General features: G+C 42.1%; 1 protein-coding gene across 2 annotated transcripts; it reads right to left on the bottom strand.

Moving 5' to 3' along the window:
• Positions 1–436: 436 nt before the first annotated feature.
• On the bottom strand, positions 437–15,573 carry LOC311147994 (PHD finger protein 20-like). 2 transcript variants are annotated; one of them, XM_084184867.1, is made up of 20 exons: positions 15,467–15,573; positions 10,599–10,713; positions 8,218–8,322; positions 7,929–8,100; positions 7,644–7,728; positions 7,462–7,538; positions 6,942–7,374; positions 6,557–6,640; positions 6,307–6,459; positions 5,943–6,002; positions 5,601–5,849; positions 5,281–5,418; positions 5,084–5,164; positions 4,695–4,847; positions 4,210–4,379; positions 3,977–4,076; positions 3,683–3,878; positions 3,088–3,547; positions 2,741–2,951; positions 437–2,563 (listed from the first exon to the last, which is right to left on the bottom strand). In XM_084184867.1, the coding sequence occupies exons 3-20, from the start codon at positions 8,301–8,303 to the stop codon at positions 2,418–2,420; spliced, it is 3,054 nt and encodes a 1,017-aa protein (XP_084040993.1). In that variant the 5' UTR covers positions 8,304–8,322; positions 10,599–10,713; positions 15,467–15,573; the 3' UTR covers positions 437–2,417. The 2 variants fall into 2 exon arrangements, with proteins under 2 accessions (XP_084040993.1, XP_084040992.1); XM_084184866.1 differs by lacking the exon at positions 10,599–10,713 and having other exon boundaries at positions 15,467–15,572.
• Positions 15,574–21,109: the final 5,536 nt, after the last annotated feature.

The raw sequence follows: 21,109 nt of genomic DNA, 5'->3' as shown, positions 1-21,109 counted from the left end.
GGGCAGACGATTTATACACGCTACAGCAATCTGCAGTCCCGTTCTGTGAGCTTGTGTGGCCTACCACTTTGCGGCTGAGCCGTTGTTGCTCCTAGATGTTTCCACTTCACAATAACAGCACTTACAGTTGACCCAGGCAGCTCTAGCAAGGAAGAAATTTGACGAACTGACTTGTTGGAAAGGTGGCATCCTATGATGGTGCCACGTTGAAACTCACTGAGCTCTTCATAAGGCCATTCTACTGCCAATGTTTGTCTATGGAGATTGCATGGCTGTGTACTATTTAATACACCCGTCAGCAACGGGTGTGGCTGAAATAGCCGAATCCACTAATTTGAAAGGGTGTCCACATACTTTTGTATATATAGTGCAGCTAAGTATTAGTCTGATCCATTCACTACCACATTTCAAGATTAACACAACGTACAGATTACAGTTAATTTAGATAAAGGTTTATTTTCTTGCATGGAAATCTAAAATAATTATTTCTTAAACAAACCCTTACGAAAAAAGATTGCAGTTCGAGTGCAGTATGCTGGAAATACTGCATCAGCGTATTTTTTAATACTATGGTAATTTTACAGTGTAACTGTAGTTCAACTGCAGTTATTCTGCAATTACCACAGTCTGCAGTTACTGCAATTTTACTGCAGTTTGAAAACTGCAATATTTTTTTGCAAGGGAAAATAGCACAATTCTAGTGTTGGATCCTGGGTAAAGCTAAATCTCAGTACTCTCTGGAAAAACAATCTAATAATAAAAAAAAAACATTGATAAGTCTGACACTATATGCCAACGTACAGCTGAAATAAATGATTAACCATTCAAATAAACAGTAAGGGACAACAAATAATTCTGAAATGGGTCAAAATAAAGTCAGATGTCCAATATTCATTTAACATGCAAAGATAAAGAAAACCCATAAATGTATAATTATTGTACAATTAATATCTATAGGCTACTTCGAGGTTATTACATTTTTATCAAGCATTAGTGCGTAAGCTGGCGCAAGTTGCCAATTTAGGCTACTGTTTGAAAAAAAATCTGCAAAACATTAGGCTTCTATTCAATAGGCCTAAATATTCAATAAATAAATTAAGAAATGTTTAAGAAAAACATTGTTCAACAAATGTTCAACAGAAGAAGGGACCTATACAGCGCATTTTTCTATATTTACAGGTTAAAGTTGGGTGCGATTTTCACTTTACCACAGTCGGGCGGTTACAGATGGGTTATTAGCAATTGTGGGTGGGTGCAGGTGAACAAAAAGCTAGTGTACAGGCCATGTACTGCGTATAGCAGTACTAAATATACTGTGAGAGTCCTATACTCTATGCACCATACACATCATTACTTATTGAGTGACAAAGATAGAATAAAAAATGCGAAATGATAAATTAAATTCTGAATCACAATAAATAAAAAGATAAGAGCACAGTGCCCACATGGCAAAACATGAAATAATAAAATAACAAGTTCTGGATACTTAACCAGTAAGATAGATGATAGATGAGTCAAACATACAAAAAACAAACATTACAACTAATTATCTAAATCAGAGAAATGTCTAAACTGACAATATTACAAAATCTAGTTTTTTTGCAAAAGCCTCAATATTGGCAATGTACTCTAAAGAATAACTCGTACTGTACTACATCAATATTTATGAGGAAGGGAACATTCGTTAACTTCAAGAACATTCTGGACTAGTTCAAAAGACAGGACAATATTTATTTGCAAATATGAAAATAGTTTCCCCTTCCCTTTAAAAGGAACTTTCATTTTTTTCAAGACTTGTTTTTTATGATCTTAAAACACATCATTATTAAGCCATTTAAAAATATGCATTTCATTGAAACCCTAATCCAAAATATGCATTTGAAACTTGAAAACATATGCATCAAATCCTATTTGCTTACATTGAACAAACATTGGTAATGTTATACAAATCTTAATAGAATTACAGTAGAATGAACCCTATAGTGGCCTACATTTCAACCTTATTTTAACCTTTCAGCAAAGTCATTCAATGACTTTCTTAATCAAAAAAGCAGATAGATTATTTCTGTTAGCAAAAACAAAGCAAGTATTAATCATTTTTTAAGTTACAAGAAGTACATTATTAGGAGGGGTTAACTTACAATCAAAAATCCAAGCGCTGAACATGGTTATGTTCTATGCTCTTATTTTTCTTGCATTTCAGAAAAATAGTCCTATGTATCCTGCATCTTTGTTGAAAGATGCCATACATTTTAGATTGTTGATTCTAGAATGATCAGCAGTAGCAGGTGTCTCAGGAATCCTCTGTTACAATTTCTGCCCCTGTAACCTACTAAACAACCGTTTGTACTGTAGCGTTGCTTGATACGCCCTGCTCCAGCCAGGTGTCTGTGGTGGTGCTGAGCTCAGTGGCGCCCTCATGTTTTGGAGGAGCAGAGGGAGATCTGCTGCACCGTGCCCAGGTCTGTGAGCATCTGTCTGATACGGTGTTTGAGCTGAGGCAGCCGGGTCAATGGGTCAGGAGGCTCCAGTTCCCCTGTGTAGTCAAGCCAACTCTCCAACACTGCAGAGGAATCGTCGGAAGGAGCAGGAGGGAGAAGGAAAGAAAAGGGGAGGGACCGAGAGCGAGAAATAAATAAGAGTTGTATAAACCTTACATCCATGTGAAATTGATCTTCCTTCAACAGGATTTTTTTGGGTATCTTTATAATGAAGAATCTCTGTGTGGCGCAAGTCTCACCATCCAGCTCCTTCTCAATGAGGTCCATCCTGTGTGTGACTTGGTTCTGCATGGCCTCTATGTGATCCAAAAGGTTGATCTGCCACTGCTGATGCAGCACATTGTCTTTTTCTGGGTCTGGCTTTATGTCTGTGCTGGGCTCAGCCTCTTCTGTCCTCATCTCTACTTCACTCTCCATTCCCACATACAGCTTCTTATACAGATCCAGACCCTGGAAAAAGAACAAAACATGCCATCTAAGTCATAATTCCAGCTACTTTAGCTTGCAGCTAGCATCATTTCACCACTTGTTTCACCATAAGTATATCACTACTGACATACAATATTTTTTGAGAAAGAGTACAGACCTTGTCTGGTTGTAGGGCAATTGGGTGAATCTTGGCCCGGTCCTGCAGCAGGGAGCTGGGGTAGAGTTTGGCTCTGTCTGGGTCCAGTGGGCCACCATAGCACTGCTCTAGCAGGTTCTCAGTGCTCCTCAGGCTGTCCTCCAGCTCAGAGCCTCCCCGTGTCTCCACCACTAGCCTCTGCTCCACCGCTGGGTAGTACGCTCGCGGTTTCTGGTAGCAGTGCTCACTGCTGATGTACGAAGCGTTCGAGTCCTGGAAGGATGTTGGGCTCATCTGAACCCTTTTGAGCTTCTCAGAGGGGGCGGAGACTGACGTGGCCCTCAGCGCTTCGCCCCCCTCCCCTCGGTCGTTGGCTGCAGGTGAAGGGGCCCTGCAGGTCGCCATACTGCAGCTCCTACCCAGCTCCTCCTCCTGCTTCCAGGGCTGGCGCCACAGCTTCAGGTCAGAGTGTGTCTGGGTCCTGTAGAGGATGATAGAGAGAGGTGAGGGCTAATTCACAGCCACTGAAGATGGATCATCCAAGAACCAATCACACCCAAAATGGTGAAACATGACATTTTTGGGAATTATTAGCAGTAACTTTCGTAGTACTCACTGAAGGATGCTCATCTTAAGCTGCAGGCCGTTGAGCACCTCAAATACATGGTGTACATCACCCAGGAGCTGGTGAGTGGCTGTTATCTTCTTTCCATTCTGGTGGGAGTAGTTCTCATCCAGGAAAGACAGGCCATACATGTGACCACTGCTCAGCCAATCCCTGTCGTACCAGTAACGCTGGCTCTGTCTCTGGACTGAGAGAACAGGCAAGATACACATTCATGTACACTGTCAAAGAACAGAAACCCATAGGAGATCTAATACTAGATTGAGGTGTTTATAGTGTGCTTACCTGGTGGGTCTCTGCAAATGTAGCAGTTATATGTGTCAGGTACATTGTGCTCGAAGAGGCCCATACAGGTGCCATGCTGCCAGCACAGACATTCATCACACTAGGAGATGGACAGGACATGGTCACTTCACATATTATTCAAATGGCTAACACACGTGAAAAACAAAAAGCAACAGAACAGTGTTGTTTTAAAGGTTATTCTGTGTCTAACGTCAGATCCCGGTGAGCCTCACCTGAATCATGAAATCATTCTCCTCCTCCACCTCACAGACGCAGCGCACTATGTCAGAGCCCTTGGTCACCATGGATACATTCTGTTCTGACATGGGAGTGGTCACATCCAGCTCCGCCTCCATGTACTCATCACTCCACTCAGCGCTGACTGTTGACCAATCACTTTCATCTATTCATAGGGTCGAAAGGAAAACCATGTTTAGTTGACACTATTGTCTGATGTTGAGTGGGCAAAAAGTGGACCCAAAACAAATATGCCAAGCATCTGCATTTTGACACTCAGGCTAACATTTACAGATTTACATATTACAAGATTTTAAATTAGCTGATTATTATAGGACAACACCAATGCCCTAAAACATGCTGATACCACTTCAAGCCTGAGTGGAGAGGAAGGAGAAGGATTGTGAATAATAGCTAACCTGAATAAAGCAAAAAGGACAGAGTGAGAAGTATAAAGAAGATGTAAGGTCTTGGTACCCACCGTCCTCTTGCACCTGATCTGTGATGTGTTCTGGGCTTGAGTCGTAAGATAACTTGTGTTTGTGCGAGAGGGGGAATTTGGATACCAGATTCGGATTGGACTGAGTAGAGTTAAATAAGGAGATGCCTATGTTCTCCTCACCATTCGTATTCTCTGTCAGGGGGAAAGCATATGCAGGTTTGAGACTGGGTCAGTACATTCAAAGCGCGTGTGGAATACTGAAGAATCTGGAACATTAACTGAGCATTACATACAAAATATATTTTATTGTTAGAATTTGGCCTGATTTCTAAAGGCAGATGGACATTGGCAAATCAGATTCCACTAAAGACGTATTGTCAACTGATAAAGGCAGACTCCAGACACTCATTCTGTCAATATCATCTTACCTGACTTTGACCTCCCTTTCTTCTTCCTTTTCTTCTGTTTATTGAGGAAGTCTCTTTCCGTCTTCTCTCTAATCTTTTCCCCTGAAGTAAACAAAAGGACTGAGTCAGCAAACAAGGGATATAAAAAGTAGTTCAACACCCAAGTTGATATTCTCAGTCAAGAATGATGGTAAAATTGGTGTTAAAATGTCCCTCACCTGTTTCACTGGCGCCCCATTCTCTTTCTTCATGGGGTCTGCTGTTGGTGTGCTGGTTCTCCTTCCTTTTCTCACTCAGTGATCTCCGACGATGACAGTTCATCCCATTGGCAGCCTGTCTGTCACCCAGGGGAGAGTCTGTGGTACAGTGGAGCAATGCACAGAAGAGGAGACGAAGTTAAAATGTGATGTATCTATTGTCCATGCATGGATATACAGGACACAGGCATCTGTATACAACTGGTTCAGTTAATAATGTAACAGTGTAGTATGATTGAGCTCAGGTTTGTTGATCCCTGGGGCGGAGTCTTACTACTCACGTATAGAGCCTGACATTGTGCGTCTCTTCCTGGGTGTCTCCTGGGAGCCAGCCTGCTTCTCTGAGGCCCGGGTTTGCATGCTGCCCCCAGAGGCATGCTCGCTGTCTGCATGGTAGTACTTGACGTGGTAGTGCAGGAGAGAGGCCTTCCGGAAGGACTTCAGACAGCCAGGGGCCTTGCACTTGAAGGGGTTGTGGTCCAGTTCAATGGAGAGGATTGGGGGCGGCTGGTTTTTGATGACTCGATACACTGGTAGAGATACAAGGAACAACATGTCATTTAATGGAAGTGTGTGCGCGTGTGTGTGTGTGTGTGTATGTGTGTTAATGATGCTGTACTCACATGGCTCTCTGCTGTACTTGTGGGTGGTAGGCAGGTGGACTTGGCATTTCAGTATTGATTCTGTAAAGAGACATACAATAGATCAACTGTAGCCTTTTTTGGCACAGAGTTGACAGATCCCAAAATAAGTTCTCTCACATCTCAATGTAAGAGCTGGGCCTGTATTCATAAAGCGCCTCAGAGTCGGAGTGCTGATCTAGGATCAGGACCCGCCTGTCCATGTTATGTTACTCATTATGATCTAAAAGGCTAAATGTATCCTAGATCAGCACTCCTACCCGTATTCAAATAGTCAGAAGATGTAAGGACAGCTCATGAAGTCTCCTAAATACCTGCAGATAAAAAAATAAAAATAAACTCTTACTGTCATATTCATCTCCATCTCCTTGACCTATATCTGATGGGGCTTCGATGCCAGCGTCTGTGGGTGTCTGGGTGTTTGTCTGGTCTGGGGTTAATGCTGGGGACTCTGGGATGGAATCGGATCCTGCCTGCTTCTGAGACTGGCTGTTTCTGTCTGGAGGGGGACGGGCAGAGATGACAGGAGTTATAAACAAAGGACACACAGGGCTTTGAATGTCAGTAACAAGCAACAAGTCAGAGTAGATGCAGACCTTTACTTGTGTCTGGCCTTCTCCTCTTTGGTGGTGGCATCTGTCCAAGAGACACCCTCCTCTTCCTCAGTTCACGTTGACTTTCTGTAAACAACAAGAACCGAAAGGTCAGTGAGACTCTGCAGACATTCTCCCCACATTGTTGACTTCATCCACTTAACCATCAAGCACCAAGATACTGAACCTGTCCTAACACGCTCTAAGCAACGATTCAATGTAACTTTCTGGTTCTTCACAAAAGTGAAGCCATAAGCCAAGCTATCATCTTTTTTTCCGTTAGGACTTGAGAACAACCATGGGACACTTTCTATTTAAATCTAATGATTCTGCAATTTCAGGAGTTTTCCATTTTTTCACTTTCAAAGCTTTACAGTAACCTACATACCTTCAGAGGGTCGGTACCGGTTCCCCCTGGGCAGCTGGGGACTCTGTCCCGATGCACCCTCTTCTTTCTTCTCCCCCTGCTGTTGGGTACTGCGCATCACTCGCTCCCCTTCTACATTAACTTCTTCCCTTTTAGTTTGGACAACCTGCCCATTTTCCTTGGCTTGTGGCTCTTCTCTCTGCCCTCCTCCTGCCCCCTTTTCCCCCTCTTCTCTGTTTAGGTTCCCTTTCTGTCCACTGGTCTCAACGTTGCCATTCAGCGTTTTTTCCTCTCCATCTTCTCTTCTCTCTTCTTCCTCTCCGTTGCGCTCTCCATCCAGGTCTGAAGAGCCGTTTTTGGATTCGTCACTCACGGCTTTCCCGTTCTCCTTGGCTTTGTCTTTCCCACCGCTCTGCTCACTTTGAGTTCTGTCCCTCTCCCTGGCCTTCCCATTCTATTCACATAGAGACATAAAACTAAGGTAACCCCATCAACCATTCTCTCACACCACTATGAACTAACAATCACATGGAACTCTCACCTCTTTCTTATATGGCTTTACTTTGGTTGGCTTAAGAGTCTTGACTACTCCATCAAAAAACTTCACAGTGTAGGAAGCTGAAGAGAGAACATAAACATGGTCAGAATGTTTACCCAATGTAACTAGAATGCAATGCATTTCTGATTGAACACAATTCTGTCCAGTGGAAGTGTAGGACCCACCATCTCTTTTGACTTCCAGAACTTTAGCAGGATAGTAGCGGCAGTCTACCCAACAGGCCAAGACTTTCTCATTCACCCGAAACACCTACAAGGGAAAGAAAAGTTCATCACTGATAAACACCAATCTGATATTCACCGTCATGAAGTTTAACCGGAATTTGGGAGGTGTAATAATACGTTCTCTATGTGGTTGCCGCCTAATCAGTTTAATCATAGGCTTTCTGCGTTTATGTCTGGATATTGTCTAGGGTAACACCATTATGTCCGAGTCCTAGTCTCCCTCACCGGGCTGGGTCTTTTGTCCTGCAGACCCTCTCTCCTCAACTGGATCCTCTCCAGGGGCCTCAGGTAGGGGCTGGTCCAGTCAAACCACTCGTCATAGCGGTGGCTCCACTGACGGTAGTGGATCAGAACCTTCTCCTCCTCATAGTCTATCTTCTCTATGCTCGCCTGGTACCTGATTAGTAGGGAGTTAGGATGTTCAATAAGACTGATAATGGTAGACAAGAACAATAGGAAATGAACATTAGAAACTTGGCCTGTTGGACAGTGATCAGATGGAAATGACACTGACCAGTTCTTCAGGCTGTCGCGAGCCTCCAGCTGTGCTCCCACCTCAAAGGTGATCCCTCTTCTGTTGGGAGGAGTCTTGGTCATCATGGACACATTCAAGGCCTACCTGTGGGACAGCAGGACATAACATCAAACAGGAGACTAGCATTATGTCAAATCTCCACATGAACTGGCCACGACAACAAACCTGAGTCACCGCAGGAAGCTCATTGTCACACCAGCACACGTCACATTGTATAATTTCAACAGGAAAGCAAAAGTCTGGAGTTATGAAGATATCACATCTTTGAAGCACCATTTGCTGCAATCAGTCAACTGAAAAAGTACTATGTCTGTTCATCATCCAATTCACTAGGGCCAATTCAGTATCAACAGGTGTCTGTCTGATAGGCTAATGGTTGCAATCCAGCACCCCAATCTAGCAGAGCATCCATCTCCCTGGTCCTTCCGTCTCAGTAAACCTGCTGACTGGTGTCTCCTAATTACATAGAACTACTAATAGTGTTTAAGATGGGAGTGCATCAGTCCACGGACCCCAAACCAATCAAAATGTATACGGAACAAAAATATAAAATCCAACAATTAACCAAATTTCTCCAAGACAGCCCACAAGTACTGTCATTCAAGCCTGTCAAAAGCCTTCGCGGCATCTAGAGACAGCACACGGTGTGTCATGTATTACACGCACTAAAATCGACACACATTGTCAGCTGCAAGGCAACTTTTCATAACCTGACTGGTCCATGTGAATCAACTTATCCAAATACTTTTCCATCTGTAACGCCAATACTTTTTAATACAATTTTGGGTCAGAAATAATTAAAGATATCAGACGATAATTTGCACAATCTGTGTGATCTTTCCTTTGACAGCAGTGAGATTAACGCAGAGTTAGTATGCTCATATATATATATTTTTTTACTTGATGATGGCCGAATGAATTGACTCCAATAATACTGGTCCTAAAATGCCCCAATTCCGGTGGAATGCCAACCGGGACAGGTGATTTACCCTTTTTAGCACCTTTCAGCGCTGACTCCAGTTCCTCTAATGAGATGGGTCGGCCCAGATCCGCAGATTGCTTCTCATCCAATACGGGCAAATCAAGATTATCTAGAAACTGCTTGCATTTGTCAGGCTCAAACTGGATAGAAGATTGATATAACTCCTGGTAAAAAATACTGAAATGTTGCATTAATTTCCTGTGTATCAGAAAGTAAGCCTTTAGATGGGGATTGAATAGATTCTATAGAAGTACAAGATTCACTTTGTTTCAATTTTAAAGGCTTGGTTTGCTCCCATTAAAATAATAATTCTGCCTCACTATGCATGATGAACTCAGCTCTCCTCCTTGATAAATCATTCAGATCCAGTTTAACCACCCACAAATCATTGCTGACATTATTTGAGTAATTCCTTTTCAGGTTCTGTTCAAGTGATCTTTTCTCCAATAACTTGATTCTGTGAGTCCTGGCTTTTTTGAGGTAAGAAGCAAAAGATGTAAAGTCTCTGATAAATCCTTTAGTAGCTATCCATGTAAACCTTGGATCCTCTACAGAGTCCTTTTTTTTGCTAAGAATTCAAATACTTTTGCTTGAAATTCAGCGATGAACAATTTGTTTTGAAGAAGGGTCGTATTAAAACGCTAACGTTTTGTTTTATTCACCTTAAAGCTCACACCCACTTGGGTAACCAGGGGATTATGATCTGAAAGAGTCGCAGGCAATATTTGTATTGGCGCGACGCACATACTTAGAGTACGCGATAATAGAAACATTCTAGAGTATGATTTGTGATATAAAGAAAGACAGGTATAATCTTTGATGCCCGGATTCTGAACTCACCACACATCAGATTGCATTCAACGCTAATGATGCTGATTGTTGGGCATGTGAAAAATGTTTGCGTGGATCTATCAAGCTTGAGATCGAAAACTGCATTCAATTCGTACTCTGAAAGTGATAACAATTCTTTAGTAAGGCCAGGGAAAAAGCTGTCCTCAAAAACAGCGGGTGCATAGATAGACACAAATGCTACTTTCTTGCCATATATAGACATGCTAATGTAAGCTAAGCGGCCTGAAGAGTCCTTGCTAGTCTTTTCGATAACTAAAGTTACATTCCTTTTAATCAAAATAACCGCGCCTTTGGACTTAGAGGCTCCACTAGTCAAAGCAGCAACTTTATACACCTTATCCTGTAAGCGAGGGATATCTTCTACTCGCAGATGAGATTCCTGGATAAATGCAATATAAATATTTTAAAACGCTGCATTAAGTCTAAACCGTTCTTAATTTTCGCATTCAAAACACGGACATTCAGGCATAAGAGACCATAACAATCCTGACAATTACGAGTTGAACTGAAAGTGGTTAAGATTTACCTTCGATAAACAGTGAAATGTAACCGACGTCACGTTCCAACTTCAGCATACCTCCATTTAAATATTGTTTAAACGTTAGGTAGTCCGATGATTGCTGCAAATCCATGGGTTCAAACTGTGAAAACATTACCATATTTTTATAATAATTCAGTACTAAATAATAATAATCTAAATTAAAAAAAGCGTCCAAAATAAAGTGAACAGGATGAACCAGCCTCCAGCTCTGCTAGCCAGCTAATGTTAATCCTTAGCGCCAACAGTGAAGGAAAGCGTCCTCCATTTTCGGTCCCGGTACTAGGAGAAGTTCCTGTCCAACTAAATGTTAGCTAGCCGGTTAGCGGTATCTTTAGCTCCCAGTTGCTCCAGTTTCATTCTGTGTCTCGTCATCCTGCTGTCAGGGCCCTTCCTCTGCATCCGTAAAGGAAAGCACTCTTTTTGTGTGGGGGGGGGGCGTGTAAACCTGTCGCCGGGGAGACTACTCCGAAATTCCTCTACCACTTTTGCAGAGGCGAAGGAGAGCTGCTCACTGTTGAAAGTAAGTCGCAGGGTGGTGGGATAGATCAGAAAAGAGGGTATGCCCTGCGAGTACAATTCCCTCTGGACCTCTGCGAAAGCATTCCTTCGCTGATTTGTGAAGGCACTATAGTCCGCATAAAAAGGTATGGTTCTCCAGGCATCTTGGAGGGGCGCATTCTTTCTTGCTTCATGCGTTCCTTGTAGAATAGCGTTGCGGTCTTGGTATCTGAGAACCTTGTAGACCATGGTCTGGGGGTTGTCCTTCTTTGCATTTTGGTTGTAGATCCTGTGGGCCCTTTCCATTTGAATCGGAGTAGTTCCAAGTGACAAAATCCATTTGGGAAGGATTTCTTGCAGGAAAGCAATTGCATCACCTCCCTCCCGGTTTGTAGCAATCCCCGTGACCCTCACGTTATTGCGTCTGTATTGATCCTCAAGCGACGCCATTTTGAACCACATCATCTCAAGTTCCAAAGTGCAGAGGTTCACATCCCTTTTTAGGCACCTTGCCTCAGTCTGAATGCAATCCACCTTTTCTATTAGCGCTCGAACTGATCCATGTGGGTGGCCAACTTATCTTAAATAAATAAATAAATGTATCTTGCAAGGTAGCATCTTGTTCCTTCACTCCTTGAATTGCGGCACCAAAAGCACGTGTAACCACCGCCTCCATCCGGTCTTGTTCAGCTAAACCTAGCGAAATGGTGTTACTAAAGCTAGCATCAGTAGTAACTTTGGTTTTCTGGCATTTAGTTGCCATTTTGGTGGGCGAACCCGTATGTTCCTTGACCCCAGACATTTCCACTGACGTTTAAACTAGAAAGTATAAAAAGTTGAAGTAGATAACCTGAATAAAATATAGAATGAGGAATTGTCGGCAGGAGTCTGACCATTGTGCTTGTAGGTCACGTGACCTTCACATCGCATGCTTTCTTGTGTGCAAAATGACAGTTGTGTACAGTGCAATCGGGAAGTATTCAGATCCCTTCACTTTTTCCACAAATTGATTGTTCTTTTCCCTCATTAATCTACACACAATTCCCAATAAAGATATTTTTGCAAATGTATTAAAAATAAACATTTACATAAGTAATCAGACCCTTTACTCAGTACTTTGTTGAAGCACCTTTGGCAGCGATTACAGCCTTGAGTCTTTTTGGGTATGACGCAACAAGCTTGGCACACCTGAATTTGGAGAGTTTCTCCCATTCTTCTCTGCAGATACGCTCAAGCTCTCAGGTTGGATGGGGAGCGTTGCTGCACAGCTATTTTCAGGTCCCTCCAGAGATGTTCGATCGGGTTCAAGTCCAGGCTCTGGCTGGGCCACTCAAGGACATTCAGAGACTTGTCCCGAAGCCACTCCTGCATTGTCTTGGCTGTGTGCTTAGGGTCATTGTCCTGTTGGAAGGTGAACCGTCGGCCCAGTCTGAGGTTCTGAGAGCTCTGGAGCAGGTTTTCATCAAGGATTTCTCTGTACTTTGCTCCATTCATCTTTCGCTCGATCCTGACTAGTCTCCCAGTCCCTGCCGCTGAAAAACATCCCCACAGCATGATGCTGCCACCACCATGCTTCACCGTAGGGATGGTACCAGGTTTCCTCCAGACGTGACACTTGGCATTCAGGCCAAAGAGTTCAATCTTGGTATCATCAAATCTTGTTTCTCATGGTCAGAGAGTCCTTTGCCAAAAAGCACCTAAACTCCAAGCGGGCTGTCAAGTGCCTTTTACTGAGGAGTGGTTTCCGTCTGGCCACTCTACCATAAAGGCCTGATTGATGGAGTGCTGCAAAGATGGTTGTCCTTCTGGAAGGTTCTCCCATCCCCACAGAGGAACGCTGGAGCTCTGTCAGAGTGACCATCAGGTTCTTGGTCACCTGCCGGACCAAGGCCCAAGGCCCTTCTCCCCCGATTGCTCAGTTTGGCCGGGCGGCCAGCTCTTGGAAGAGTCTTGGTGGTTCCAAACGTCTTCCATTGAAGAATGATGGAGGCCACTGTGTTCTTGGGGACCTTCAATGCTGCAGACATTTTTTGGTACCCTTCCCCAGTCCTGTCTCGGAGCTCTACTGACAATTCCTTTGACCTCATGGCTTGGTTTTTGCTCTGACATGCACTGTCAACTGTGGGACCTTATATAGACAGGTGTGTGCCTTTCCAAATCATGTCCAATCAATTGAATTTACCACAGGTGGACTCCAATCAAGTTGTAGAAACATCAAGAATTATCAATGGAAACAGGATGCACCTGAGCTCAATTTCGAGTCTCATAGGAAAGGGTCTGAATACTTAAGTAAATAAGGTATTTTTGTTTTTTATTTTTTATAAATTTGCTAAAATCTATAAAAACCTTTTTTCGCTTTGTCATTATGGGGTACTGTGTGTAGATTGCTGAGGAAAAACATTAATTTAATCAATTTTAGGATAAGGCTGTAACATAAAATGTGGGAAAAGTGAAGGGGTCTGAATACATTCCAAATTCACTGTACATTTGAACAGCAGTAGGACAATCTACCTTATGTTGTTAGGGCTCTAAAGCAATACCCCCCCCCCCCCCCCCCATGGATTTAAAATTCCCCCTCAGGCATGTCATCCTGGAGCTGGGCCTGATGTAACCGCATTGACAGTCATTGATCTACAAGTAATTTTGCATGCTTGCGCTGACCAAGGCAAGGTAGGCGGCCTGTTCCTGATCTTGCACATCTACACTGCACCTTCAGCATTTTAAATGCTAAAATGGCTTGAGTGATATTAGGCTTCATTAGTTGAGTGACAACCTATGTAATTTGCTAGGTCGTTATCAATGTGCTGTTGAAAATTGTGTTTTACTGGAATAAAAGTATGCTACTGGAGACAACTCTGATTTGGATATAGGCCATCTGCTGAACGGGGCTTAAAATAGATTTTATTTTAATTGTTCAGGTTCACCATCAGCAATAGTTTTGCTTTAAACAATCAGTGTATATGGTCATTTTTAGATATACAGGGTAAAGTTGATCATTTCATAATGAGCAATCACCTTTGCGAGGCGCACTGCATGGCCACAGTGAGAGAAAGAGAAGCTCTCCGTAAATGTACAACCCGTCAAAAACATTTGATTTGAAATCCAAAGTTGTGCTATATATTCATTGGCTATGTCATAGCTAATTTGTAAACTATAAATATTGATACATTACTAGCTCCAACACAATCTGACAAGTTAATTAGTGGGTGATAGTGATTTCAGAACCAAAGTGGGGAGACAGAAAACAGGCTACCCCCCCCCATATTGGACACCCATACTGTATAGCTAATTCTGACACTGATTTGTATCTGTGCATGTATGGTCCTTAGCCATTTTGTATTGAAGCATTGACATGACTGGATTGAAATGAATTTTGAGGAATAGAAAGTAACAACATTCTGCTAGTATTTATAAAGCAGCAAATCACTCCAAAACTGGTCATGATAGTCCTGTATTGATTTTTAGGACATGCGCAGCATTGAGTACAAAAGTGACGCAAATGGCGCACAATGAGTTCCAATGTTGTTTACATTCTCAGAAGCTCTAACAAAACTGATTTGAGGAGAAAAAAATGCCATTAAATTATACTGCGCGGTTAAGGTGACGTTACATAACACTCTTTATTGATTTATTCAAACGTGCTATCAAAAACAGTAACATTAGATCACAGATTTGGTAATTATCTGACTCAGCAAGCTCGCGGATGAAACGTGCGTGCAACGTCAGAACGGCCGCACAATTCTTTCCTTTACAAATAAAACTTTCCTCACTAACCTCATAACGTAATTACGATGTAAAACAGTGAAAACCATATAATTATGTCAAAATAGAAAGGTAGACTCCGCGTTTTGCTAATGCAGCTGCCCCCGATGTCGAATGAACTCATTGGGTAGAAGCTGATGACAGATACTAAGATAGACATTTCATAGGACGCAGCCGCTGTCAATTAGCTATTTACTTTGCCGGGGCCTTGTAGACCTGCTTCTGCTGTACTGTCTACTTGCAGAGTAATAAGCAAGTAATCACCGCTCGAGAACACACCGAAAACTCTCCATATCTGAAGAAGAGTTGGCACATACAACAAACAAGAATAATCAATGCAATTAGATGCTTCGCTTCACTTGAGTTTAGCAACTTTTCTCTAACCAAATGATTTTGCTGTAACTAGCAAACGTTACATTAGCTAACAATACTCCATCATGAGACAGAACATTCCGCACGCGTGCGGACAACTTTAATATCCACAGAAGAATCATGTCCATCAACAAAACACTTGTAATTGTAGTTTAACATTTAAATGATACATTGTGTAAGACATTATACATATTTACATTACAAAGAAACAAGACGCTTACCTAGAGTTCCTTGTTGTTTCTTCTCGTGGATGAAGCCTACTTCACTTGCAAGTCCTGCCTTGGAGCAACGTGCTTCTCCGCCAACGCAGTTTGTTTCTCGTCCACACTGCGAGAGCACCGCCTCCGTTACTAAGTGGCGAACTTCTGCGCGTGCGCCATTGCTTTTGCCCCCTGTCTGCCTCCTAGCTCAAGAACAAGAAGTGGATCTAGAATGTTCGATTTCTTTCTATTATGAAATGAAGAACAAGAAGTGGATCTAGAATGTTCGATTTCTTTCTATTATGAAATGAAACTTTTTGGAGATAATTCAGATTTCCTTTAGGGGGGATCACATTGCTTGCTCGCATTCTTTTTGTCTCAGAAGAGAGAGAGAGAGCTAGAGAGAGAATATAGGCTACACAGTGATGATCCATACATTTGTTTAGTTTACTTTTCTATTCCATTTTAATTCCCATTTGTGCGAAAATATCCCACTGTACAGGCTTTGGTAGATGGCATGATAAACCTATCAAGACCTTAAGAACAAGAATGTTTACCGTAGTCCTACACTTGAACTATATATTTTTTTGAAGAGTAGGTCTTATGTCCTCTTTTATATGAAATTCAGTAGTCATAATTTGAGTAACTTGTGTTTTACATTGTACATGGACAGGTTACTGCCAAAATAAAGGAAACACTTGACTAAATGAGGGATCTGCCGGCTCTTGTCACCAACCTTTTTCTGAGTCAAGATCACGGAGTCAAAATGCAAGCCGAGATCTACTGCTCAGATTTTTTTAAAACATCACTTAAAAAACTTAACCCTTGCAACATTAACCAATTAAAAACAATTATCTAGCAATGAGGTTTGTGCATTAGGCTATAGGCCCAATACATTATCACTGCATTGGCTATGCTTGAATTGCCCTGCCAATGTTGTTCTTCTCAGACCATTTTGAAATTATATGTTAAAAAATGTTGTATATGATCACATGGTAATAGATCATTTGTGGTATTACTTGTCAGGCACAGCTGAGTGAGCATAATCGTTAGCTTTTTTTTTTTACTGGACTGATGGCCTGCATCTGATGGTCAGTCTGAGGGGAAGGAGGGAGCAGCGGTGAGGCTGCCTCTCACCCGACTCACCGTCCCTCCACTCTCCCTGCCTCCACTGAGGAAAGGGGACACAGTCTTCCAGCTAATGGCGAAACTCAAGTCGCACTGCATTATTTCTGCCACATGCACCAATTCATGTTGTTACTCCTATGACCAGAGAAAGTTGAATATTCCTTGATATTAAAAAAGACACAAGCTGCTAATAATAACAACAATGCAAGCTTATCGGAAAACTTTGCTATACTCATTCATTGCAGCTGCAGTGCTGGTTATAGCGTGAGTGGAAGTAGGGAGAACGCGCATTTTATGGTGTAAAAGTGTTGACAGTACTGAATAACAACTTAAACATGAATTTACTCATAAAAACAACAGCTCTTTACTGTATTTGTTGAGTCTCTCTCTAGTCATGGTTTTAGAAGTTTTGAAATCTCACAGTATTAACTTTGCTATGCGTTCGAAACGTATTTTTACAGTGTATGGCTCAAGGAAACTGCAGACGACAGTGATCTGAGCTATCTGATTGGCCAGCGGTAGGCATATAGGTGCACTTGATTTGCTCTCTGGGCCTGCCGGGTAGGCAGAGTTCTACCTTCAGACACATTAAATTGTTCAAAATGGGAACACTTTGCCTTCCCGGTGCTCGGGCTGCTGAATCAAGTGCACCTACCGCCAACAGTGTGAAACTACACTGAACAAAAATATAAAGGCAACATGTAAGGTGTTGGTCCCATGTTTCATGAGCTGAAATACAATATCCCCAAAATGTTCCATATGCGCAAAGCTTATTTCTCTCCAATTTTGTGCACAAATTTGTTTACATCTCTGTTAGTGAGCATTTCTCCTTTGCCAAGATCATCCATCAAATCCATCCAAATCAAGAAGCTGATTAAACAGCATGATCATTATACAGGTGCACCTTGTGCTGGGGACAATAAAAGGCCACTAAAATGTGCAGTTTTGTCACACAACAATGCCACAGATGTCTCAAGTTGAGGGAGCGTGCAATTGACATGCTGACTGCAGGAATGTCCACCAGAGCTGTTGCCAGAAAATGTAAACGTTTATTTCTCTACCATGTGGTCCTCTGTAGCTCAGCTGGTAGAGCACGGCGCTTGTAACGCCAGGGTAGTGGGTTCGATCCCCGGGACCACCCATACACAAAAATGTATGCATGCATGACTGTAAGTCGCTTTGGATAAAAGCGTCTGCTAAATGGCATTATTTATTTATTTATAAGCCCCCTCCAACGTTGTTTTAGAGAATTTGGCATTACGTCCAACCGGCCTCACAACCGCAGACCATGTGTATGGCATCGTGTGGGCGAGCAGTTTGCTGATGTCAACGTTGTGAGCAGAGTACCCCATGGTGGCGGTGGGGTTATGGTATGGGCAGGCATAAGCTACGGACAACAAACACAATTGCATTTTATTGATGGCAATTTGAATGCACAGAGATACTGTGATGAGATTCTGAGGCCCATTGTCGTGCCATTCATCTGCCGCCAGTGCCTCATGTTTCAGCATGATAATGTACGGCCCCATGTCGCAAGGATCTGTTCACAATTCCTGAATGTCCCAGTTCTTCCATGGCCTGAGCATGTTTGTGATGCTCTGGAATGACGTGTACGACAGTGTTCCAGTTCCCGCCAAAATCCAGCAATTTTGCACAGCTATTGAAGAGGAGTGGAACATTCCACAGGCCACAATCAACAGCCTGATCAACTCTATGCGAAGGAGATGTGTCACGCTGTATGAGGCAAATGGTGGTCACACCAGATACTAACTGGTTTTCTGATCCACGCCCCTACTTTTTTTAAAGGTATCTTAAAACCCATAGATCAGGGCATAATGATCGTATTTAACATTTACTGATTTACTTATATGAACTGTAACTCAGCAACATCTTTGAAATTGTTGCATGTTGTGTTTATATTTTTGTTCAGTATAATAAAACAATTTTAAACATAAGGCTTTATCGTTGTGTTTTTTACAGAAATATTTGGTGATCGACCGGTTGGTGACCACTGCATTACCCATTAGTCATTGGATGAAGGTGTCTTCTATACTGGGTAGTTTTGTTAAGAGCCCCAACGCTCAATCTGAACATTGACAGGCGTGCGTCGATTGCAGTACGATTTTGGGAGCATAAGGACCTTTTCTTTAATATTAGCGAGATAAAATAAAAGGTTAAATTGTTACACACCTTGTTAGGGTTAGTGTTCCCACATGGCTATATCTCCATGTTACAGTGCTTGTTTGTGGAAAACAAGGTGACCACCTGTACTAATTAGCTATCTAGCATGCTCCAGGACCTCCCCCATACTTTAAAAAAAGCATTTTTAAAACCATTTTCCTGCAATTCTACACTGTTTCTTAACAGGGGGAATCCATATGTATGAACAGAACTACTCTTTTTCTTAGGTTTTTCCACAATCAATTATATGAAAAGTGTTTTAATGACTGTTACTAATCTACTCCCTTCCCTGAAAATCCCTAATAATAAGTAACAGAATAATCATGACAAGTATTAGGCATAACCCAAGTGTATTCTCAGCAAGCACATGCATTGACCTTTTCCGTTTATCCTTCAACATGGTATCTTTTGGCGCAATTGTTTGAAGCGCTGTCCTCTGACATGGATTTTTTCTTGGGACGCAGTTGTTTGAAGCGCTGTAACCATGAAAATATATCAAATTAATTTGCCTCAGCAGCATACCTAGGCCCTATTTGATGCAAAGAAAGTAGAAATTGCTTATTTTGCCGATATTACTTACCAAGCCAAGCGGTTTGTTTTCCCAAGATAAATGATCCTGTGCTTTTTCAGTTGGCGCATACATACACAGATTGGCACATTGTAACCCAAAACGGCCACGGTGCGCTCACATATGGAGCTCACCCAGGACTGATACTTTTGTAATCTCCCCCGTAGTCCCCCTACAGCTTTTCGTCAAGACCAGAATGTAGGGGATCTAGTCTCAGACACCAGATCTCAAACCAAGTGAACGCTTATGAGAGATTCTGGAGCAGCGCCTGAGACAGCGTTTTCTGCCACCATCAACAAAACTCAAAATGATGTAATTTATTGTGGAAGAATGGTTTCGAATGAATCCCTCCAATAGAGTTCCAGTGACACTTGTAGAATATATGCCAAGGCGCATTGTGGTGGCCCAGCGCCCTATTAAGACGCCTAGGTTACCTAGGTCTACATGTAAACAAATGATCTAACACTTCCGTCCACCAGAGAGCAGTATAGCTTTAATTTTGTTAGAACAGATTTCTTTGCTAGCGCTACCAACTTTACTATCATAAACAGGTTAAATTGGGCCGGGTCCCGCGTTGTGGTGATACTGATGGTTTATTTAGATGGCAGGTTAGGAGAATGAACGTCGCAGGTTAAGAAAACTAACGTGGCAGTTTAGGAGACTGAGGTTAATGTTAGGAAAAGGTTTAGGTTTAGCTAAAATGCTAAAGCTGCCAACTCTCACGCATTTGTCCTTCTTCTTGCGCTCACACCTCTAATATCTCACGCATTTTATAGTGCGTTAACTTTTCAACTGTGAGACAAATCGTTTCGAAATCGGAACATCTGCGACTACAATTTAACATCACGAGTGGAACCTCCATCATTGTCCCGTCTTGCCACAGCACTGGGAACCGCGGCACATTGAAGCATATGATTGGTCTATACATGTAAGGGATCAAGGGATTGGATGCGCGTTTTAAAGAAACTCCCCTCAAGATTAGAGAGGAACTGAATGGAGAGAAGACGTTCTCCGCTGAGTTTATGAAACGTAAAAAGAGCAGCTCGGTAGCGCTGTTTTATGTACAATGTTAACAAAATTAGGTTGCTGTTACTCCCGTCCCTATTGCAGAATGCAGCCTTTTAACAGCATGTACTAAAATCGATTGCATTAGTCCCCTCGTTTTGGTGATTGGCATTTAAACTGTGACAACGAAAAAGCAGCAGACAGGCAGACCTACAGTATGTTTTAGCAGGGAAGTTTTGGTTCACAAATTGTGAACCCAAAAGTGTAAATCTGATTAGAAAATATATTTGGTTAAGGTGTAGGGGCAGATTTGTCATGTCTTCAGGATATTTTATTATCAATTTACTTAATTTAGTCTGATCAGTAGAACAATTCTCATTCTTAACAATGGGCTAAAATAAACGGTAATTAGTGTGATTGTCAGCAAGAACACTACTGTTATTCCCCACACTTACAGTATTGTATTATTCCACATCTTCCCAATTTTGCCAGTGTAATCACATATTTTAAATCTGATATGCCTACTTGTGTCTTTGAAAATGAATTATATGAGGCTATGTATTTTTGCAGCCATTCATTTGACAGTTTTGAATAAGTCCTACAAATAAGCATTGGAAATTAAATGCTCCAGGCCTCAAATATACTTTTTGACATTTTACCATTGTGCACATGCTAGGTAGAGATGGTAGGGGGACTCATAACTCATAAACATCATATTTTGTCTATGTAGAGTATGATGATGACAAGGATTTTCAACTAGTAGGAATAAACCACCTGAATAT

This window comes from Coregonus lavaretus (assembly GCF_964263955.1).
Source record: "Coregonus lavaretus genome assembly, chromosome: 20".
Classification (NCBI taxonomy): domain Eukaryota; kingdom Metazoa; phylum Chordata; class Actinopteri; order Salmoniformes; family Salmonidae; genus Coregonus; species Coregonus lavaretus.
The sequence above is the reverse complement of the archived record's forward strand: the minus strand, read 5'-3'. Positions and strand labels throughout refer to the sequence as shown.

Coding starts and splice junctions, on each gene's coding strand:
- LOC311147994 (XM_084184867.1), bottom strand. CDS start 8,303: ATGATGACCAAGACTCCTCCCAACAGAAGAGGGATCACCTTTGAGGTG. Junction 7,539..7,643: donor TCTGGAAGTCAAAAGAGATG/GTGGGTCCTACA, acceptor TTCTCTCTTCAG/CTTCCTACACTGTGAAGTTT. Junction 4,077..4,209: donor AGAATGATTTCATGATTCAG/GTGAGGCTCACC, acceptor TCCATCTCCTAG/TGTGATGAATGTCTGTGCTG.